Genomic DNA, 22,799 nt, shown 5'->3' on the forward strand with positions numbered 1-22,799 from the left:
TGCTGAGGGGAGCCGCTGTTTCGGCTGCACATCGGTGGCTGAGCGGGACCGGTGGATTGAGAACTTACGCAGAACCGTGCAGCCCAACAAGGTGAGATGGCCCCAAAACGCCAGCTGCGGAGCAGTTATCCCCCCCATGTCAGCTGGGGAGCGGCTGCGCCCCCCCAAACACTAGCTGGGGAACAGCTATGTCCCCCCAAAATGCCAGCTGGGGAATGGCTATCCCCCCCGCAATGTCAGCTGGGGAGCAGCTGCACCCTCCCCCGAAACGCCAGCAGGGGAGTGGCTATGCCCCCCAAAATGGCAGTTGCGGAGCAGCTATCCCCCCAATGTCAGCTGGGGAGTGGCTGCGCCCTCCCGAAATGCCAGGTGTGGAACGGCTATGTCCCCCAGTCCTTGAAATACCATCTACACCCCCCAACATGCGAGCTGGGAAGTAGCTGTGTTCCCCCCCCCCCCCCGATACGTCAGCTGGGGAATGGCTGTGTCCCCCCCCCGACTCACCAGCTGGGGCGGGGGAGTGCAGCCACTCCCATCTGCACCGGGCACAAGGAATTCACCCTCTGCCAGTTGCCCTTCACATCACCTGGCCCCTCAGCGCCCCCCCCCCACCCTTGCCCTGCCCCACAGCACCCCGGCTTTCTCCCTCCCCACGAGCTGCTCCCCCTCCATGTGAGCAGGGGGGTCTCCCTTGGCATGTATTGCCGAGGCGTGTCCACACCCCTCATGCTGTGTCGTTCCCCCAGGACAACTGCGAGCGTGTGGAGAACACCCTTAGCCTCTGGGTGTACGAGGCCCGAGACCTGCCCCCCAAGAAGCGCTACTTCTGCCAGCTGCACCTGGATGGCGCCCTGTACGCCCGCACTACGGCCAAGTCAGCGGGTGCGGACGGGGCCCTCTTCTGGGGCGAGCTCTTCGAGCTGGCCACGCTGCCTGCAGCACGGGAGCTGCACATCAGCGTGCTGCGGGAGGAAGAGGGGCGGCGGCGGGAGGCCAGCCCCCTGGGCACCGTGACCATCCCACTGGGGGAGCTGGCCGCCTCGCGCCAGCCCTTGGAGAAATGGTACCCTCTGTGTGGAGCTGCCCCCAGCCGGGCACCTTCTCTGCGGCTGCGTGGACGCTACCAGGAGATCCAGGTGCTGCCCATCGTGAGCTACAAGGAGTTCGCCGAGTATATCACCTTCCACTACCGAGAGCTGTGTGCCGGGCTGGAGCCTGCTATTGCTGTGCGCCACAAAGAAGAACTTGCCAGCGCCCTGGTGCATGTGCTGCAGAGCACGGGCAAAGCTAAGGTATGGCTGAGCCACCAGGGGGCGCTCTCAGTCCCAGGACATCTGAACTGTACAGGAGAGCCTGAGGTAGGGCCGGCTCCGCGGCCCCCATGTGGGAGAGAGCCCTGCTGTGCTGCTAGGGGCAGGAGCCGAGGCACGACCCGCTGCAGGGGGCAGGGAGCTGTTCTGCAGGGCTCTGGGGGGGCAGGGCCGGCTTTAAGCCGATTCACCTGATTCCCCAGAATCGGGCCCCACGCCCGCGCCTAAGGGGGCCCCGCTCCGGGGGTCTTCGGCGGCATTTCGGCGGCGGGGGGGCCTTCGGGGCCGCGAAAAACCCGGAGCGGACCCCCCGCCGCCGAAGTGCTGCCGAAGTGCTGCCGAAGCCCCGGACCGCTGCCGAGTATTCCAATCGGGCCCCCTGCTGCCCCTGGATGTGGGTGGTGGGCTGCCCAGCATCACCTTCTGGGGTATAACTGGGGGGCTCAGCCCGGAGAGGAAGGGCTGTCCTGCCTGGCCGGGGGAGGGGAGGGGGCTGGGGGTGGCACTGTGATGGGGCATGTGCTGGGCGGTGAGTCGCTCACAGGTCCCTGGGAGAGGGTAGTTAGGGTCCTTCCCCAGCTGCGCAGCCCACGGCTGCTTTCCTCAGGGCCTGGAGGGGCAAATGGTCATTAGCAGCCCCCCCTCCCTCACCCCACAGCCAAACCCAGCCTGGCGGTGCTGCAGCACCCTGGGCTGGGTGTGTGCTGCAGGGATGGGGCTGCGTGGGCCCAGGGATGGGGACCAGGGGTGGAAAGTCTGGATCCCAGTGATCCCACCTCCTCTGGCCCCATAGGCATTTCTCATCGACCTGGGGGTGGCGGAGCTGGACCGCTTCGACGACAGAGAGGCACTGATCTTCCGCGAGAACACACTGGCAACCAAGGCCATCGACGAATACATGAAGCTGGTCGGGGGGCAGTACCTGTTGGACACACTGGGTACGGGCCAGCCAGCAAACGCACTGGGGGGGTTGGTAACAGTTAGTGGTGAGTGACCTATGGGCTGATGGGTGCACATGTGTGTGTGTGTGTGTGTGTGTGTGTGTGAGAGAGAGAGAGAAAGAGAGAGAGAGATGGGTCATTTGGCTAATGGACTGGTGGGGAAATGGGTTGGCGGCTAGCCCACGGGGTGTGTGTGTGTGTTTGTGTGTGTAATAGGTAGGGTTACCATATTTTGTGCCTCCAAATGGAGGACACTCCACGGGGCCCCGGTCCTGCCCCCAGCCCCGCCCACGCCCCAACTCCGCCCCCTCCCCAAAGTCTCCGCCCCCTCCCCTGCTTCCCGCGAACATTTAATTCGCGGGAAGCCAGAAGCAGGTAAGGGGGGGTGTGGGGGGAGGAGGCGCGGCCCAGGCTGGCCCCCCCGGCGGCTCCAGCCTGGGTCGGCTCGGGCCCTGGGGTGCCGGCCCCGGCCGACCACCCCCGGCCCGCCCAGCACTGCCGGCCCCCGGCGGCCCCGCGACCCCGGCCCGGCGACCGCGACCCCGGACCGGCTCCTGGCCCGGCCTCCCGGCTCCCGGCTCCCGGCCCCGCGGCCCAGCGCAACCCCCGGCTCCCGGCCCCGCAGCCCAGCGCACCCCCCCGGTGGCCCGGCCCCGCGGCCCAGCGCGCCCCCCGGCCCCGCGACCCCGGCCCGGCTCCCGGCCCGGCCCCCCGGCTCCCGGCCCCGGCCGAGCCCTCCCTCCCTCCCGATTTTCCCGGACATGCCTGGCTTTTGGGGATTTCCCCCCGGACGGGGATTTGAGCCCCCAAAAGCCGGACATGTCCGGGAAAATCCGGACGTATGGTAACCCTACTGTTGACTCATATCCAGCTTCTCGTCCACTGTGACCCCTAGGTCCTTTTCTGCAGAACTGCTACTTAGCCATTCGGTCCCTAGTCTGTAGCAGTGCATGGGATTCTTCCGTCCTAAGTGCAGGACTCTGCACTTGTCCTTGTTGAACCTCATCAGGTTTTTTTCGGCCCAATCTTCTAATTTGTCTAGGTCCCTCTGTATCCGATCCCTACCCTCTAGTGTATCTACCACGCCTCCTAGTTTAGTGTCATCTGCAAACTTGCTGAGAGTGCAGTCCACACCATCCTCCAGATCATTAATAAAGATATTAAACAAAACCGGCCCCAGGACCGACCCCTGGGGCACTCCGCTTGAAACCGGCTGCCAACTAGACATGGAGCCATTGATCACTACCCGTTGAGCCCGACGATCTAGCCAGCTTTCTATCCACCTTACAGTCCATTCATCCAGCCCATACTTCTTTAACTTGGCGGCAAGAATACTGTGGGAGACCGTATCAAAAGCTTTGCTAAAGTCAAGGAATAACACATCCACTGCTTTCCCCTCATCCACAGAGCCAGTTATCTCATCATAGAAGGCAATTAGGTTAGTCAGGCACGACTTCCCCTTCATGAATCCATGCTGACTGTTCCTGATCACTTTCCTCTCCTCTAAATGTTTCATAATTGATTCCTTGAGGACCTGCTCCATGATTTTTCCAGGGACTGAGGTGAGGCTGACTGGCCTGTAGTTCCCCGGATCCTCCTCCTTCCCTTTTTTAAAGATGGGCACTACATTAGCCTTTTTCCAGTCATCTGGGACCTCCCCCGATCACCACGAGTTTTCAAAAATAATGGCTAATGGCTCTGCAATCTCACCCGCCAACTCCTTTAGCACCCTCGGATGCAGCGCATCCGGCCCCATGGACTTGTGCACGTCCAGTTTTTCTAAATAGTCCCGAACCACTTCTTTCTCCACAGAAGGTTGGTCACCTTCTCCCCATGCTGTACTGGCCAGTGCAGCAGTCTGGGAGCTGATCTTGTTCGTGAAGACAGAGGCAAAAAAATCATTGAGTACATTAGCTTTTTCCACATCCTCGGTCACTAGGTTGCCTCCCTCATTCAGTAAGGGGCCCACACTTTCCTTGATTTTCTTCTTGTTGCTAACATACCTGAAGAAACCCTTCTTGTTACTCTTAACATCTCTTGCTAACTGCAACTCCAAGTGTGATTTGGCCTTCCTGATTTCACTCCTGCACGCCTGAGCAATATTTGTATACTCCTCCCTGGTCATTTGTCCAATCTTCCACTTCTTGTAAGCTTCTTTTTTGCGTTTAAGATCAGCAAGGATTTCACTGTTTAGCCAAGCTGGTCGCCTGCCATATTTACTATTCTTTCTACACATCGGGATGGTTTGTTCCTGCAACCTCAATAAGGATTCTTTAAAATACAGCCAGCTCTCCTGGACCCCTTTGCCCTTCATGTTTTTCTCCCAGGGGATCCTGCCCATCTGTTCCCTGAGGGAGTCAAAGTCTGCTTTTCTGAAGTCCAGGGTCCGTATTCTGCTGCTCTCCTTTCTTCCTTGTGTCAGGATCCTGAACTCGACCATCTCATGGTCACTGCCTCCCAGGTTCCCATCCACTTTTGCTTCCCCTACTAGTTCTTCTCTGTTTGTGAGTAGCAGGTCAAGAAAAGCTCTGCCCCTAGTTGGTTCCTCCAGCACTTGCACCAGGAAATTGTCCCCTACACTATCCAAAAAGCAGCTGCCACGCTGGGAGAGGATGGAGTTGGGGCCTGAATGCTGGATATAAGAGAGGTAAGAGAATGGTTTGGCGTCAGCATGATGTAAGGTTCAGCTGCATAGCTGCAAAGACCAACATCACTGTAGCCTAACTCTGTCCCCCCATCTATGCCCATGAGGCCTCGCTCCATCTGTTGGCACTTCCTGGTAACCACTCCTCAGAAATGACCTGGAGCAGCTGGATGGAGGATGCCTTGGCCTCCTGGAGCAGCTGGATGGAGGATGCCTTGGCCTCCGGAGAGATTCAGGTTGCCCTGGTGTGGCTCTCAGTCCCCCCACTGCCATCCAGGGTAACTTTTATAGCCCTAGACAAAGCACCCACAGAATGCTGAGAGGAGGCAATAGGTGCGACAGGGCACTTTGGAGCTAACTCAGTATGGATTTATTTTCCGAGCACCAGAGGGGGACAGGTTTCTCACAGGGACATGCAGAAACCCACCGTGCCACAAAAATACACAGTCACCTGCTGCACCCTGTCTCCAGGGAGGCATAGGCACCCACCCCTCCAATGTGCCCCGCTTCCTGCTCCGCTCCCTAGGGACACACAGGAACCTGTCCCCCCTCCCATGGAGACTCAGCAACCTGCCCCCACCTTCCCCAGGGACAGCCAGGAACCTGCCCCCCCATGTGCTCGCCTCCCTAGGGATACACAGGGATGCCTAGGAACCTGCCCCCCTCCTCAGAGACACACAGGAACCTGCCCCACCCCCCACCATGGAGACCCAAGAAGAAACCAGGCCCCAAGCCCCGCCCCCACACATAGAGCCTCCCCCATGCACCAGGGGGCCGGCAGAAGCGCGCGCGCCGTTACTCAAGCGGGCGCGCAATGTGCGGGAACAGGCGTTGTGGGCGGGGCCTGGCCGATCCCCACCCCTGGACCGTTACATCTGGGCAGCCAACTGTGGGAGTCGTGGCGGTTTGTGATTCAGGGCCAGTCGCCCAATTTCGTCCTGCGCTGCCCTCCGCGGCGAGCCTCTCACCTGCCGCCGCCATGTGAATACAGGGGGTCCTGGGATGTCTCATCCCTGGGCCCACAGGGAGCTCGGGGGGTCAGGCCGCGGGGCGCTGCCTGGTGCCCCCTTCCCAGGCAGCCCTGCAGGGGGCTGCGGGTGCTAGGTGGGCGCGGGGCGTGGCGAAGTGGTGAAGGCCCCGTGACAGGCCAGGCCTGGGCGTGTCCCTGAGCCGCTGCTCAGTGCACGGGCTGGGCAGGGTGTGGCCGGGACAAGGGTCACAGTCTGCAGCGTGTGGGCATGAGCCGCGGTAGCCCGCTTCCCCTGCTGCTGCCGGGCTGGCCGCGGGTGGGCATGGGGACCGGGCACGCACCGCCGTGTGCCGCGGCGGGGCTCGGGGACTGAAGCCAGGGTGGATCCGGGTTGGGTCAGGTGGCCCCAAGTCACAACCACTATACAGACAAAAAGAACAGGAGTACTTGTGGCACCTTAGAGACTAACACATTTATTAGAGCATAAGCTTTCGTGGGCTACAGCCCACTTCATCGGATGCATATAGAGTGGAACATATATTGAGGCGATATATGTATACACACATACAGAGAGCATGAACAGGTGGGAGTTGTCTTACCAACTCTGAGAGGCCAATTAAGTAAGTGAAAAAAAACTTTTGAAGTGATAATCAAGCTAGCCCAGTACAGACAGTTTGATAAGAAATGTGAGAATACTTACAAGGGGAGATAGATTCAATGTTTGTAATGGCTCAGCCATGCTAGTCATGTTGCTCTTTGTCCCAGGGAGCCTCCCTCAAGATGCCAGGCCCAGAGCCCACCAACCCGCCTTCTAATCTGTTCCTGCCAGCCCAGACTCCCTTCCCTCCAGACCCGCCCCTGGCCCTGGGGGTCTGCCCAGGCTCTCCCTGCTACAGGGCATCCTCAGGGGGCAGATCTGCTGGCACTAGGGGGCCTCCCCCAGGGAGAACATTACCAAGGGAACACCCAGTCCCAGAGAACCTGGTTCTAGCTTCCACTCTGCCCCTAGGCCCTGGTATTGGCAGCAGCTCGTTCAGGGCCCCATTGTGTCGGGGCCCTGCAGACCCCAACCCAGATCAGAGCCCCATTGTGCCAGGCCCTACACAGCCAAGACAGATGGAGGCAGGATTGTTATCCTCATTGTACAGAGGGGAAACTGAGGCACAGAGCAAGGCAGTGACTTGCCTAAGGTCATCCAGGGAGTCAGTGGCAGAGCCTGGACTAGAAGCCAGGTATCCTGAGTCCCCACCCAGCTCATGAACCACTGGCCTGTCCTCTCTCTTGCAGCCACCCTAAGCAGGGGGCACCGGTGCTGGGAAGGGTGTATAACAATGGGGTGGGAACCAGGGGAGATTCTCAGCAGGACCAGGCAGTACCTCGCTGTATTCTCCTCACCCCAGGTGGGACCTGCTGTCCATGGCATTATCCCCCTCTCGTGGCACCGCAGGGCCATGTCTGCCAGGAAGGAGAAGTGCGGGGTCGAGATGCTGGGGGAAACCAGGGTGGGCAGAAATCCCGGGTAGGGCACCGGGGTGTGAGGGCAGAGGATGGGGATGGGGGCAGTGGGTATAGAGGTACTGGGTTAGGTGGAGGCAACAGGGGGCAGAGTCATGGGAGAGGGGGTTAGGCGGAGAGTGGAGTGCAGTGTCCGAGTGGGGTGGGGGCTGGGGTGGGTCATTGTGGCTGGAGGGGCAGGGACACAGTGTGGGGAGCGGGCACAGGACAGGATCACAGGGGATGGGGGCAGGGTTGCAGAGTGGGGAGGGGGAACAGGACAGGGTCCCAGGGGCTGAGGGGCAGGGTCGCAGGGTGGGGAGGGGGAACAGTCCCTCTCCTCCATCCTGGGCCCTGGGCAAATCTATGCCTAATCAAACTGAATACAGATAATCTCACCCTCAGAGATGCTTCAGTAAGTTTTTTCTCAGACTGGACACCTTCCAGGCCTGGGCACAATTCTTTCCCCTGGTACAGCTCTTGTTGCAGCTCAGGTGGTAGCTAGGGGTAGGGTGACCAGATAGCAACTGTAAAAAATCGGGACAGGGGGTGGGGGGTAATAGGCGCCTATATAAGAAAAAGCCCCCAAAATCGGGACTGTCCCTATAAAATCGGGACATCTGGTCACCCTAGCTAGGGGATTCTTCATGATGGCTCCTCCCCCCTTTATATATCTTTTGCATAAGGCGGGAACTCTTTGTCCCTCTGGGTTTCCACCCCCCCTCACTGGAAAAGCACCAGGTTAAAGATGGATTCCAGTTCAGGTGACATGATCACATGTCACTGCAAGACTTCATTACTCACTTGCCAGCACACACATATACAGGAAGACTCACAGGTAAATACAGCCATCTGCAGACAATGGGAGTCATCAAGATTCCAAACCATCATTAATGGTCCACACTTTACACAATTACAATAGGCCCTCAGAGTTACATTTTATATTTCTAGTTTTAGATACAAGAGTGGTACATTTATACAAATCAGATGATCATACTCAGTAGATTATAAGCTTTGTAATGATACCTTACAAGAGACCTTTTGAATGAAGCATATCCCAGTTACGTTACATTCACTTATTACCGTATTTTCTCTAAAACTATCTCAGTTACATTATATTGACTTTATTATTATAAAACCATATAGACTGCACAACGTCACAGGGGTGTCCAAGAGCCTGGAGCCCTGGACCCCTCTCACCATGTCCCCCGCACCCCAGCAGTCCCGCAACACACCAGGGCTCAGGATGGAGGAGAGGGACTGGCTGAGCTTTAGACAGCACCCCCAGCCCAGGGCAGGTGCCTCCCTCCCCTACTCCCTCTTGCCTCCTTTGGGACTCCTGTCCCACTGCCTTGGGCAGGGCCTGCCCCCCATCCCCCTCCAGGCCCTGCCCTTCCATCTGGCCTTACCTCAGCCAGCCCCTGGTATCCACACTGCCCCCTCTCCTCCCAGTCCCCACTTCGGGCAGTGCCCACCCCTCCACCTGGCCTTCCCTCAGCGAGCCCCTGGTATCCACACAGCCCTTCTCCCCCCAGCCCCCACTTCGGGCAGTGCCCACCCCTCCGCCTGGCATTCCCTCAGCGAGCCCCTGGTATCCACACTGCTCCTCTCTCCCCCAGCACCCGCTTTGGGCATTGGCACAAGGGCAAGCCAGCAGCCGAGTACCGGACGGGCCCGCGCCTCATCATCTACGTGCTGGGTGGGGTGACCATGTCTGAGATGCGCTGCGCCTACGAAGTGACCCGGGCCACCGAGGGCGAGTGGGAGGTGGTGATCGGTGAGTGGGGCGAGTCCTGGGGGGAGAGGCAGCTGGAATGCCCAGGTCAGGGACAGTTGGGACCCCCTGGGAGGGGGAGACCCTAGAACTGCCTGCCTAGCACCCACAGGGCGCCCCTGCCACCCTCTGTCCTCCCGCACCCGGGGGCCTGGGAACAGATGTGCTTGCCCCACCTGCCTCAGCCACGCATGGCCTGTATCTAGACACCTGATCTCCTAGTCCCTGGCTCCCCAGGCCTCTCCTTGCCCAGGGACCATGTGTGGGGGTCCAGTCAGACACCCCCAGTAACACCCATAGGGATATGGCTCACCCCCTGCACACACCCCTCTAAGACCCAAGGGTGAGGAACGCTGTCAGTGCGTGGATTCTTGCCTGGCCGTGCAGGGTACAGCGGCACGAGGGGTGCGGTGCCAGGCCGCGGGGGGCAGGAGACAGCCCCTCCCCCCCTGCACTAGAGCAGGGTCCAGCTGCAAGGATGGGGGAGATGGTGATGCCAGCCTCATGCCCGCCCCACTGTGCCCACTGCTGCCAACCACCTCTCTCCCCTCCAGGTTCCAGTCACATCCTGACCCCCAAGAGCTTCCTGGATGACGTCCAAACCCTCAACCGGAAGGCCCCTGAGGAGGTCTAGAAGCAGCCCCCTCCCCGCAGAGACTCTGCCCCCCACAGCTCGCTGCCCCCAGAGCCACCTGCTCTTTGCAATAAAGCACCTTCCCCCCTACTCTTGGCAGCGCTGTCAGTTCTTGGGGAGGGACGGGAGAGGGGACGGGACCCCCAGGCTGCTTGGCTGTTGGGGCAGGGGGCAGGCCAGGCTCCCGTCTAGGGTTGTGGCCCTCTGTGCCCCATGGCCACCGCCCCACTGATGCGATAGGGGAAGAGTCAGACTCCGTTATGTACAGCCTCAGCCATTCCTACCTCCCCTCCCTGGGACCCAAGGCACAGCCCCTCCCCCTCCTGTCACCCCTCTGCCAGCGATGGGGGGCGCACAGAGGCTGCTACCAGCAACTGGCTTTGGGGGGGGATGTGATCCAGCCACTGAGCCCCAGGCTGTGTCTGTCCAGTCTGCAAAGGGTTAAAGAGAACCCCCCTTCTGCCCCCATCTCATCCCCCTTCACCGCCTTGGGGTGCTGGCCCAGCCCTGGCTCCCTGCACCCCTCCCAGCACAGCCTGGCACCCTGGCCTCTCGGTGGGAACCTCGGCTCCAGAAGGGGGGAGGGGTCCTAGGAGGAGTTGCAGTCAGGTGCCCAAGTAAGTGGGGGTGGAGCCAGGGCTGCATAGGAGGCGTGTCCAGGGTTGGGCAGCAGCAGCAGGGCAGAGCCAGGCTGCATCTAGGACCCCGCAGGACGGGCTTGCTGCCCCGATGGGCCTGGATCAAATGCCCCTGCCCAGTGGCAAACACCTCCCCAGTGCCTTTCCCTGGGTATCAGAGCCACCCCCTGGGCACCTGGAGCCCCAGCTCCAGCTGAGGCAGCCAGCTCCAGCCCCCGTGGGTCTGACCAAGCCCTGAGCCAAGCCTCACCCCCTGCATCCCACGGGCCCTAGAGGTCCCCTCCCTCTTGCCCGCCAGCCAGGCTGTGCTGGGGCAAGCGCTGGCAGGAGTGACCCCAGGTAAAGCAGTGACCTCATTTACCAGGAGTGACCTCCCAGGGTGGTAAAGAGGACTCTGTGTGTGTGTCTGTGTCTGTGTTTTCTCTGCTCTGAGCCTCCCACCCCATTATCACACAGTCAGTGCTGGCCCTGCCCCTGCCCCTGCTCCTGCCCTACTGGGCTTGTTCCTGGGCCAGTAAAGTAGGGTTACCATATTTCAGCAAGAAAAAAAGAGGACGGGAGGAGCCCCGCCCTAGCCCCGCCCCTGCCCCTCCCACTTCCCGCCCCCCCAGAACCCCCAACCCTCCCCCCGTTCCTTGTCCCCTGACTGCCCCCTCCTGGGACCCCTGCCCCTAACTGCCCCCCAGGACTCCACTCCCTATCTAAGCCTCCCTGCCTCTTGTCCCCTGACTGCCCCAACCCTTATCCACACCCCCACCCCCAGACAGACCCCTGGGACTCCCACGCCCCATCCAACCACTCCCCACCCCCTGACAGCCCCCCCCAGAACTCCCAACCCATCTAAACCCCTCTGCTCCCTGTCCCCTGACTGCTCCGATCCATCTCCCCACCCCTGCCACCTGACAGCCCCCCCCAGAACTCCCAAACACTCCCCCCCTGCTCCTTGTCCCCTGACTGCCCCCTCCTGGGACCCCTGCTCCTAACTGCCCTCCAGAACCCCACCCCCTACCTAAGACTCCCTGTTCCTTGTCCCCTAACTGCCCCCTCCTAAGACCCCCCCAACTGCCCCCCAGGACCCTACCCCCTACCTGTACCCTGACTGCCCAAAACTTTCTCCACTCCCCCCAAAAAGCCCCCCCCGTTTCTTGACCTCCACCTCCAGAACCTTCCTGCCCCCTGACCTCCTTACCCTGCTGCTCAGAACAGAGTGTTGGGCTCTGTGCAGCCGAGCCCGACACGTGGCTGAGTTCCCCAGCACAACAAAACCTGGTCCCTGGCCCTGCACAACAAAACCCGGTCTGGCCCTGCACAGTGCTGCTGGACTGGGCTGCAAGGGAGCTGCTGGCTCAGAATGCAGGGCGGATCCGGCTCCTCTACAGCTGCTCCTGAGTCCAGCCCGGGACTTCCCTGCAGCCCTCCCAGCCACTTGCTCTGCTAATCCCGGACATTGTGAGTGCTTTACAAATTCCCCCCGGACGCTATTTTTAGCACACAAAAGGAGGACATGTCCGGGTAAATCCGGACGAATGGTAACCCTAGTAATAGGTCAGTTGGCTAACACGTGGTGGGGTGTAATGGGCCAGTTAATGCACTGGTGAGTTTGTAGTGGCAGGCTAATGCCCCAGGGGGGCAATACACATTGCAGGGGGTGGTGCAGAGAGAAGATGCTGGCTTTGGAGCAAGATGGGCCTCCAGGGCCTGTTCCTTGCAGCACTTTGCTTTCTCCTTTCTGCCAGCAATGTCCCCGTCCTGCTCTCTCAGCCCCCATGGCCAAGTGCATTTGCATCAGGCTGAGCGTTGGCCTTTCAGCTCTGATCAGAGAGTCCTGGTTCTGGCCACGCAGTGCCCAAGATGGGGCAGGGGCAACCAATGCCATTCTTAGCCAGACCTCACCTAGCAGCAGGCAGCAGTAGAGTGCAGCTATTAACACACGTACACACTCGTGTATATACACCCAGGTACATGTGCATACACGCACACCCTTGTACACATCCACACATGCACACTTGTACATGTGTGCATACACACATGTGCACTCTTGTATGTGCATATACACCACTCATGCACATACTTGCACACACACACACTTGTACAAACACACACACATACACATGTGCAAACACATACTTGTACATATACACATGCACACATGAGCCCACTTGTACATGTATGTACACACATGTGCATGCACAGTCTCATATACTCACACACAAGTGGGCACATTCTTTGGGCGTCTCCAAATGGCCAGCTTGATTGTACTATGCCCGTTGTGTCCTGTCCAGCCGCAGCCCTGGCACCTCATCTCTGGACCCCGCCCAGGCTCCGTGTCAGTCTGGGCTCTTCCATGTGTGTTGCAGGGGAGGCTATTGCCCAGTTGTACGAGTCGGAGGATAGCTGTGAAGTTGACCCCAGCAAGTGTGCAGCCAATGACCTGTCTGACAACCAGAACAACCTGCGGCAGGCGTGTGAGGAGGTCTTCCAGAGAATCATCAACTCCTGTGAGTGAGGGAGAACCCTTGGGGGACGGAGGGCTGGGCTTACCTGAGGGAGAAGGGATGGGACTTGGCTTGCAGGGAGGGAGGGGTGAAAGCAGGGCCAGGCTTGCCTGGGGGGCAATGCAGGGCTGGGCTTGCCTGGGGTCGGGGGAGGAAAGGGGTAAGCAGCATAGGCGCCGACTCCATGGGTGCTCCGGGGCTGGAGCACCCACAGAAAAAAATTGGTGGGTGCTCAGCACCCACCGGTAGCTCCCTGCCCCGCCCCCCCTGCTCCAGCTTACCTCCGCCTCCACCTCCTCTGCAAACGCGCACCGCCACGTCCTTCTCCCCCTCCCTCCCAGCCCTTGCGTCATGAAACAGCTGATTTACGGGGCAGGGAGGGAGGGGGGGAGGGGGAACGCGGCGTGCTGGAGGAAGAGGCGGGGCCGGAGCAGGGATTTGGGGAAAGGATCCAATAGGGGCAGGGAAAGGGTGGAGTCGGGGCGGGGACAGGGGCGGGGCCAGGTGGGGGGGGCATGGACACCCACCGGCGCTGGAGAAAGTTGGCGCCTATGGTAAGCAGAGACTCAGTATCCTCCCACATGGACAAGTCCAAGCAGCCCTGTGATGCTTTCTTGCCACCCTGTTGCCTCCAGTATGAAGGAGTCTTTCTTGTGGTAGCTGGAAGTCAGCTCCCTGGCACCACCAGCCTTCCAGCTGCTCACGCCCTCTTCTCAGGACTTTGCTAGTCCTACTGTGCTTGTAGGTTAACAGTCAGTGCTCTCCATCCCCGAGCTCTCTTTGAAGAGCATAGCCCTGTAATATCCCGCCCCTGTTACTGGGCACTCGCTGGCATTACTAGGCTCGCTGTCCCCCAAAGGGAACAGTGCACACACCAGCTGGTTTGGTTCAGCTGAGGATTCGCACTGCCTAATACCATAGCACTGAGGTATGTTTATGATAAAACAAGAATACGTTTACTTACAAAGATTCAAAGACTCGGATGAGTCGTAAGATTATTGGAGGCAGAACTGGGTACACAGATAAAACAAAACATGAACCACAATCCCAGGCCCACACTCACTCATGGTGGCCTTTCCAGTTTAATAGAGTAGATTCTCTCCCATGGATACAGCCTTTGACAGAGCTGCTAGTTTTCAGCCACAACCAAGATCCAGGGTTTCATGACTCCCCACCCCCTTCAAGGGGTTTCCTTAGCAAATGGACGCTCAAATGTCCTTTTGCTTCTCTTTAGCTTTCCCCAAACTCACTGTTTTGTCCCCCGAAGCCAGGCTGACCCGTGTGGTTCCCTTCCTGGGGTGCTGATCCCAGGGAGTGCTCCCACACTCCCGTTTGTTGCATAGCCCCCTGTCAACCTGTTTTTTGTGTTGACTTTTACACGTAAATGGGGTCCCCATTGTGTTGGCTTTACAGTGCATCATCTACGTCAGGGGTAGGAGAAGAAATATACTGTGTCTGGAAGAAAACTTGTTTGTCAGCTCTGCCTAGTTCCATAGTTTAGAACATATTGTAGTAGATACACATAACTTCTTACGTGCCGACTGTACGTTCATCGCACAGTGCTTACAATGTCCAGTGTGCAATAAGCTTTCATTTGACACTCCACACAACACTCTCTGCAGATAAAAGGTTTGCACCACAGCTCATAGAGAGCCGAGAAGCAATGTGTTAGGTGCAGTGAGTTTGTCAGGCCTGGTAGGCATTGCTGTTACAGACCAGGGAACCCTTTGCCAGTTGACACTAAGGGGTTGTTAGGGTCCCAAGCCCCCTCCGGGAGTTCCCCAAAACTCCTGCTGAACTAAGGTCTCTCCTTCCCTGACCCCAATGGCTGGGCTGGCCACAGGAAGGATTTCCCCCTCCTCAGCTCCTGTGGGCACTGTGGGGTCTCCTGGTGGGTGGCCATGGGGCCTGTTTCTCCCCAGTTGAGGCCATTGCAGAGGCAGCAGAACCCCAACCGGCCTCCCTCAGGGCTGCCCATTTGCAGGGAGCCTGTGTTTCCTGGGGCAGCCCTGAGGGGAGGGAGCCACTACTGGACAGTCCGTGCTGGGAGCCACGGCCCTAGAGTTAGAGGGGGGGGTCTGGAGGATCGCCCACTATGCTCCCATCACCCCGAATCTGGGTGGGAGCTGGGCCAACACAGTAATGGGAAGCCAGGCCTGACCTCAGGGGAAACAAGGGACATGGGAGCATGAGCAGAACATTGGGGTGAGGCCCGACTCTGGGACCCCAGGGGCAGTGCTGGCCCCTCCGGACACGGGGAGGTTAACCCCTTCTTCCCCAGGCTGTTTCTCAAGAAGGGACCGCGAGGACCTCTGGTCCCATTGGCTGTCAGGGATTGTCTGAGAGATGCTGGTGTTTAGCTGGCACTGTCCCCCCCCTCCCCCCTCACCGTCTGTGCCTGTCTCCTCAGCGCCTTCCCAGCGGAGCTCAGCGAGATCTTTGCAGCGTGGCAGGGGGAGTGCCTGGACCGGGACAAGGAGGACATTGGGCAGCGACTCATCTCAGCCTCACTCTTCCTGCGCTTCCTGTGCCCGGCCATCATGTCCCCCAGCCTGTTTGGCCTCACCCAGGAGTACCCAGATGATGCCACCTCCCGCACCCTCACCCTGGTGGCAAAAGTCATCCAGAACCTGGCCAATTTTGCTACGTATGTATCATGGCTTGCCTCTGCCCAGGGCCCTGCCCCTCTGCGGGGAGATCCCATCTGGATCAGAGCTCAGTTCTGCCCATGGCCCTGCCCCTCTGTGGGGCAATCCTGTCTGTATCACGGCTTGGCTCTGCCCAGGTCCCTGCCCCTCTGTGGGCCAATCCTGTCTGTATCACGGCTCGGTTCTGCCCAGGGCCCTGCCCCTCTGTGGGGAGATCCCATCTGGATCAGAGCTCGGTTCTGCCCACGGCCCTGCCCCTCTGTGGGGAGATCCCATCTGGATCAGAGCTCGGTTCTGCCCACGGCCCTGCCCCTCTGCGGGGCAATCCTGTCTGTATCACGGCTCGGTTCTGCCCAGGGCCCTGCCCCTCTGTGGGCCAATCCTGTCTGTATCACGGCTCGGTTCTGCCCAGGGCCCTGCCCCTCTGTGGGGCAATCCTGTCTGTATCTTGCACACAGCTCTGGCCCCTGTGGTGTGGACCCAGCTCTGGGCGAGCGAGCCAGGCTATGTCCAGTGTCACTCTGAGTCCCTTACCTCAGTCTGCCCGGGTCTTCCCCTTCCTACTAGCGTTTTGAGGGCCCCTGGCGAGGAAAGGGGATGAAGAAACTTTGGGGGGTTCCTGTAGAAATGTGGGGTGGTCCCAGCTGGGTCCTAGCCCTGGCTTGGTGCTCGGCCTGATAGATACGTGGGCTGGGAGGTTCCCAGCAGGCAGGAGCTGAATCCAGGTCACTCTGAGCTCTGGCCCAAGTTGAAGAGCTGTAACCAAGCCCCAAAGAGCTTTAAGAGCCTGAACAACACCCAGCCCCCATCTCCATTACTCAGGCCTTGGAGTTGTGATGCTGGGCTCTGGCCCTGGGGCCCATGGTGCCAGGATCTGGTTATTTGCCAGGGGCCCAAAGTCACATTATTAAAAGAAGCAGGAAAAACCCTTCCAGCCTCCTCAACTAGCAAAGGCCACGCAGGAACCCCAGGTAGGTCATCTTGAAATGCATGTGCGCTCCAGAGCAATTCAAAAGGCCAGTGCTGTGTAACCCCCAGCCTTCCCCCTCACACTCATTTGCCGCCCATTATCATAGTACCTGAGTACCTCACAATCACCAGCACCCTTCTCCTCCCTCATCGCCCTGGGACAGGGCTACTGTCCCCATGGGGCTGAGGGGACCTGAGGCACAGAGTGACTTGGACACACAATGAGTCTGTGTCAGACCAGGGGCTTGATCCCAGGTCTCCTGACTCATAGGCTAGTGCACAAACCAAAGGGCCATCCTTCAGCAACCAGCAGCTTCTTGGCTATGGTTCCCAGTAGCCCTGAGAGCCCAAGCGCTAGCCAGGCACTACAGTGCCCATCACTTTAGCAGCATGTGGGGTGGGCTCAGTTTCCCTTGCAGAGTCAGCTTCTCACTTTCTCCTATGGTTTGTGTGGACCATTCACCCAGCAGCCAGGCAGAGACCCCGGGCAGAAGGCAGGGAGACGTGGCTGTGATGCCCCCATGCACAGGGGCACTTGAGCAGTGTGATTACCTGAATCTGTGGTTCCCCCTCCAGGAGAGGGCAGCATAAGGCTGCGGCATTCAAGTCTCCAGCAATGCAAGTCACAACCCCGCACCAGCTGCGTGTGTGTGATGCCCGTGTTGTGTGCATGACGCCCACACAGCACCACCGTGTGCGTGACATCCATGCCGTATGCGTGATGCCTGTGCAGTACCACCGTGTGCGTGACGCCCGCGCCATGTGTGACGCCTGTGCTGTGTGCATGATGCCCATGCCGTGTGCATGACGTCTGCGCTATGTGCATGCCCATGCCGTGTGCGTGACACCCACGTGACATTGTGGCTCCCGCAGGTTCGGTGAGAAGGAGGCGTACATGGGGTTCATGAACGAATTCCTGGAGCACAACTGGAGCCGCATGAAGTTGTTCCTGCAAAGCGTGGCCAACCCTGACAGCAGTGCCCACCTGGTGGCTTACGACGGCTATGTGGACCTGGTGCTGGAGCTCTCCACCCTGCATTCGCTGCTCTGCGACATATTCACCGGCCTGGACCAGGTACTGCGGGCTGGGGGTGGAGTGCAAAAGACCTCACAGCACTGCAAAGCTCCACATACCTGCACATCGACTCAGCTTCCTCATCACCAGGGGCCAGGCCGGGCTGAGGGGCAGGGGTCGCTAGGGCCAGGCCAGGCTGAGGGGTGGGGGGCGCTGGGGCTGGGGGGCTCTCCACAAGCCAGGCCTCATCCTTAATGGCTGGCTCCTCTGTGTGGGTGGGGGAGAACAGCTCCTGGGGTCGCAGAGGGCACTGGGGGTCCCCGTCAGTCTCTCGCCCACAGGCAACTGGCCCTACCCCTTCACCCTCATCCTGCAGCTCTGCCGAGGCCGTGGGGCTGGCAGACACCTTCCTGCTGTAAGAGCTACATGGCACGTCCCGGATGCCACAGGAGAACCTGGCCCAGCTCTGCTTCCTGGACACGGTGATGGCTGCCCCTCTCCGACAGCTCCCATCGAGGTCATGAGACGCTGGCTCTGGCCCAGGGCCTGGCTCCAGCTCCATGGGAGAGTCCAGCATCCTGGAGGGGCACTCTGTGGGGAACAGGAAATGTGAGCTGAGGGTTAATATCAGAACATGCCCAGTGCACACACACACCATACCTCGTGCATACCTAGTGCATACACCAAGTGCCCACCCAACATATACACATACACACCATACCCAGTGCACACACAGTCAGTATGCACCCAACACGCACCACAGCCAGCACACACCCAGTGGTTACACACCCACCCACCACGCCAAGTGTTCTCCCAGCACACACAGCCCAACACTCACTTAGTGCACACCCAGTACAGACAGACCATAAACCTCTCAATGCCAACTGACAAGGGGGTGCAGAGGGGTCACTGGACTCTCCTGATTCTGGCGGAGACATTCTGGTTCACCAAAGAATGTTGTGTGAGGTCTCAAATGGTGTCACACTGGTCAATAATATCATTGTGAAATGTACCTACAGATACTATGTAAAGAGTTATGTAGCTATACTGAAAATATACTCAAGACTATGGCTAGAGACTTGGCACCAGCAAAGGAGAAAAACAGATTTTTCTCCAACAAAAAATGTTTCTCTAGCCCGCAGTTTGCATATACATTAAGTATTGTATGTTGCACAGTGGGTGCCTTATCACCAGTCTGGACTGAATGCAAATGAAGGATTGTAAGAATTTCAAAAGAAACTAAATAGGAAGAACAAAGCGGCCGGGGGATGAGAGAGACCTTATCTGTAGGTAGACATCAAAGGGTTGAGCCACTATGTTTTGGAGGCAAAGATACCCAGGCACCCTTGACTGAGGAAGAAAAAGAACAACACTTTTGTTTCATGGAAAAGGGATAGAGATGATAATTAGGGAAATAGAGATGATAATTAAACTTCTAAATATTCCTGGTCGTTCCTAGGTAAGTTGGAATCTTTCAGATTTTAGATTTTCTTTTAGATTCATCTGATGTAAACTTCCTGCACGTACAGGAGAGAGAGAAACGCAGTTCTCCGAGAAAACGAACAAGAGTTCATCCGTGACGAACGCTGCTGCAGAAGAGATGCAGGGACTCTCTTAAAACAGAGCAGGAATAAAGAATGGGGGGGGGGGGGAAATTAGAACAACATACTAGCCAGAATAAGCTTATTCTGAGCTCCAGTGTTGGAGAGGCCAGCTTGTATTTTCTCATGCTTTGATTCTCCAATCTGATCCATAGTGTGAGACTGAGGTGGTGAGTCATTTCAGAGCAGAGTTTTTGCAAAATCGGTTGTGCATACAACTAAATCGGCATACTCCGATGAACGCTGTCCTGCTGGAGACTCATTGTATCAAAGGCCTTCAAAGAAGCGGGATACTCCACAACCTGGCCCGGCGGAACTCATTAGCGGTGCAAAACATCCCTGTGCAGAGGGGGCTGAAAGTGATGAATGGCCGAATTTGAAGATGTATGGGAGTGGTTCTTGAGCAGTGCCCAGGCCTTGTGCTGGCCCTCTGAACAGGAATGAGTTTTACGGGTCAAGCACCTTGATTGCACAGTTCACTACCAATCAGCGGGCATGTTTGTGTGCCCCTCTCTTAGCCTCTGAACAGCCCCCTCTCTTAAAACCTAGTTTGCTAGAAAGCTGACTGACCACTAGATGCCACTGTCGTCTCATACACACTATGCTGTGCTGGTGGAATCCGAAGGCAATAGAATTGTTCAGACCCCTTGTTGCACGCACAGGCTCTCCTTCAGTGTGCTCGAGCTGGCTTTCTGTTACCGACTGATTTCATTTTTAACATTTTCTCTCCGCTGGCAGTTTCTAGATGGGCTCACCCTATGCCCCTTCCCTTGCAAAGGACAGCAAGGCCCCGTTGCTACAGCTCCATCCTAAATACATTTCCTCGTCAGTGATACATGAACAAATTCTGGGGGTTGTAGCTTGCTCCCTTTCCTAATTTTAGGGAGAGATTGGCTTTTTTTTCTTGTTTTACCCTCTTACCACCAATCCTTCTTTCTCATCATTTGGGCTGTTTTTAAATACTGTGTCTCTAGGTGTATTTGGCCCTTGAATAGGAAAATAACATCTCACGTTGGCTTTGAATCCAGCCGCTACTTAAACAGGAGGGAAAAAAATTGTTTTCCCCACCCCTTCACATAAATAATGATAGGTTCCAATTGGGTCATTTTTTCTTTTTCCAAGCAGCACTGGTAAGAAGTAGACACAATCTCCACACTCTGGTACAGCAACCTGGGTTGGGTTTTCAGTTGGTATAAATCGGTGGAACTCCACCGAGTTCCTCTGATTTATACCAGCTGACAAACAGGCCATCAGTCTATTACCAACCCCTCTCCGCCCGGTAACTTGCGCTATCTTGAGCACTAAATCAGACCTGGCCAAAGTCTGTGGCTGTTGTTGGACAACTGAGTTGGTTTGACAATGTGGAAGCTGTGCATTGTCTCAAAGTGAGTATGATGGAGACATTAGGGTGTATTCCTTTGCAAATTTAATGTTAGACCTCACCCCTGCTCCATTTAGACCAACGAATTGAGAAAGAAAGGAGCTGGAGTATGTGTGGTGAAGTGGGGAAAGAATCTTTGTCACAATATGAAATGGGAGCTCAGCTGCTACAAAGTAGTTCAGAGTATTTTTACTGACAGCGTAGCTTGAACGTGCACATGTGAATCACAAGTTCAAGAATGTGAAAAGGTAGGGTTACCATTCGTCCGGATTTACCCGGACATGTCCTCCTTTTGTGTGCTAAAAATAGCGTCCGGGGGGAATTTGTAAAGCACTCACAATGTCCGGGATTAGCAGAGCGAGTGGCTGGGAGGGCTGCAGGGAAGTCCCGGGCTGGACTCAGGAGCAGCTGTAGAGGAGCCGGATCCGCCCTGCATTCTGAGCCAGCAGCTCCCTTGCAGCCCAGTCCAGCAGCACTGTGCAGGGCCAGACCGGGTTTTGTTGTGCAGGGCCAGGGACCAGGTTTTGTTGTGCTGGGGAACTCAGCCACGTGTCGGGCTCGGCTGCACAGAGCCCAACACTCTGTTCTGAGCAGCAGGGTAAGGAGGTCAGGGGGCAGGAAGGTTCTGGAGGTGGAGGTCAAGAAACGGGGGGGGGCTTTTTGGGGGGAGTGGAGAAAGTTTTGGGCAGTCAGGGTACAGGTAGGGGGTAGGGTCCTGGGGGGCAGTTGGGGGGGTCTTAGGAGGGGGCAGTTAGGGGACAAGGAACAGGGAGTCTTAGGTAGGGGGTGGGGTTCTGGAGGGCAGTTAGGAGCAGGGGTCCCAGGAGGGGGCAGTCAGGGGACAAGGAGCAGGGGGGGAGTGTTTGGGAGTTCTGGGGGGGGCTGTCAGGTGGCAGGGGTGGGGAGATGGATCGGAGCAGTCAGGGGACAGGGAGCAGAGGGGTTTAGATGGGTTGGGAGTTCTGGGGGGGGCTGTCAGGGGGTGGGGAGTGGTTGGATGGGGCGTGGGAGTCCCAGGGGTCTGTCTGGGGGTGGGGGTGTGGATAAGGGTTGGGGCAGTCAGGGGACAAGAGGCAGGGAGGCTTAGATAGGGAGTGGAGTCCTGGGGGGCAGTTAGGGGCAGGGGTCCCAGGAGGGGGCAGTCAGGGGACAAGGAACGGGGGGAGGGTTGGGGGTTCTGGGGGGGCGGGAAGTGGGAGGGGCAGGGGCGGGGCTAGGGCGGGGCTCCTCCCGTCCTCTTTTTTTCTTGCTGAAATATGGTAACCCTAGAAAAGGCTTATTTTGTTTTCTCTAGATCACGTGCTGCAATTCATTGGCTTGCTGCTGTAATACAAAATAGCCAGAAGGTGGCAGTATAGGTGTTCTCTTAAAGGGAATAAAACGGTGGGGGGTGGGGGAGCAAGGTGATGGCCTGTAAAAGTGCGACTTGCACTTTTATTTGCAATGGAGCGACATAAGCACCATCTGAAATTAATTCTAAGGAATTATGGGAATGGACCGTGTAGGAGAAAATGGTTTTTTCTTTTTATAAGTGCTATAAAAATGAAAATATCATTTTTGAATGAGTCAATTTCTAGTATTAGGGACTACAACAGGTTGTGTACTTCTCTCTCTCTCTCTCTCTCTCTCTGGGGGAGAAGGTTGTACTTTTCTAATATAATGAAGACTGGTAGACTGAGTCAATTGCAAAATAGGTCTCCACAAGCATTGATCTGAGTAAGAACAGTGACCTTGCTTTGATACCACTCGCCATCCTTTTAATGCATTTCCTATGTATGTTTATCCGCAGGATTTCTTTGGGAGACCATTTGGAAAGTGAAAGTCTTATAGACACATTCATGTCAGAAGTACGGCAGCAGCCATATTGAAATCAAATTGCCCTTCTGTCTTTAAAAGATTGGTAACCAAAAGAGCTGACTTATTTATTTAGATTTAAAATAACAAAACCCTATCCAAGGCTCTAGGGACCCTAACCTCAATATTGACGTAAATGGATTTAGATGATCAAACACCAGGACTAAAGAATTGTCAAAGAGAGAATCAAAGTGTCTAGTTTGAGAATGATCCACAGGATGAAATATTTTCCTGTAAGGTGTGCATTAAACAACTTTGAATGACAAATACATTTCGAAATATCAAAGTCTGTTTTCAGATAATTCAGAAAGGTGGGGGTGGGGAATAAATTCACTGATGAAATGATTTACCACCAATAATTCACTATGCTCTAGCGAGACAGTCTAACATCTACGGCAGTCATTGGGATGCTTTCCACTGGGTTGGATCAT

General features: G+C 57.2%; 1 protein-coding gene and 1 long non-coding RNA gene across 2 annotated transcripts; both read left to right on the plus strand.

Annotated features, from left to right (window-relative positions):
* Window position 1: 1 nt before the first annotated feature.
* Window positions 2–19,184, plus strand: LOC135977191 (ras GTPase-activating protein nGAP-like; the record flags this gene model as incomplete). The annotated part of the gene is made up of 6 exons (XM_065576524.1): window positions 2–91; window positions 747–1,292; window positions 2,104–2,248; window positions 12,763–12,907; window positions 15,311–15,547; window positions 17,391–19,184. Coding segments are annotated over 6 exons (1,560 nt in total), but the record flags the coding sequence as incomplete, so codon positions are not given.
* LOC135977133 (uncharacterized) lies at window positions 7,642–9,857 on the plus strand. Its single transcript, XR_010594483.1, has 2 exons — window positions 7,642–9,136; window positions 9,688–9,857. It is a non-coding gene; the product is annotated as an uncharacterized LOC135977133 (long non-coding RNA).
* Window positions 19,185–22,799: the final 3,615 nt, after the last annotated feature.

The sequence above is a fragment of the Chrysemys picta genome, chromosome 22, assembly GCF_011386835.1.
Source record: "Chrysemys picta bellii isolate R12L10 chromosome 22, ASM1138683v2, whole genome shotgun sequence".
Taxonomy (NCBI): domain Eukaryota; kingdom Metazoa; phylum Chordata; order Testudines; family Emydidae; genus Chrysemys; species Chrysemys picta.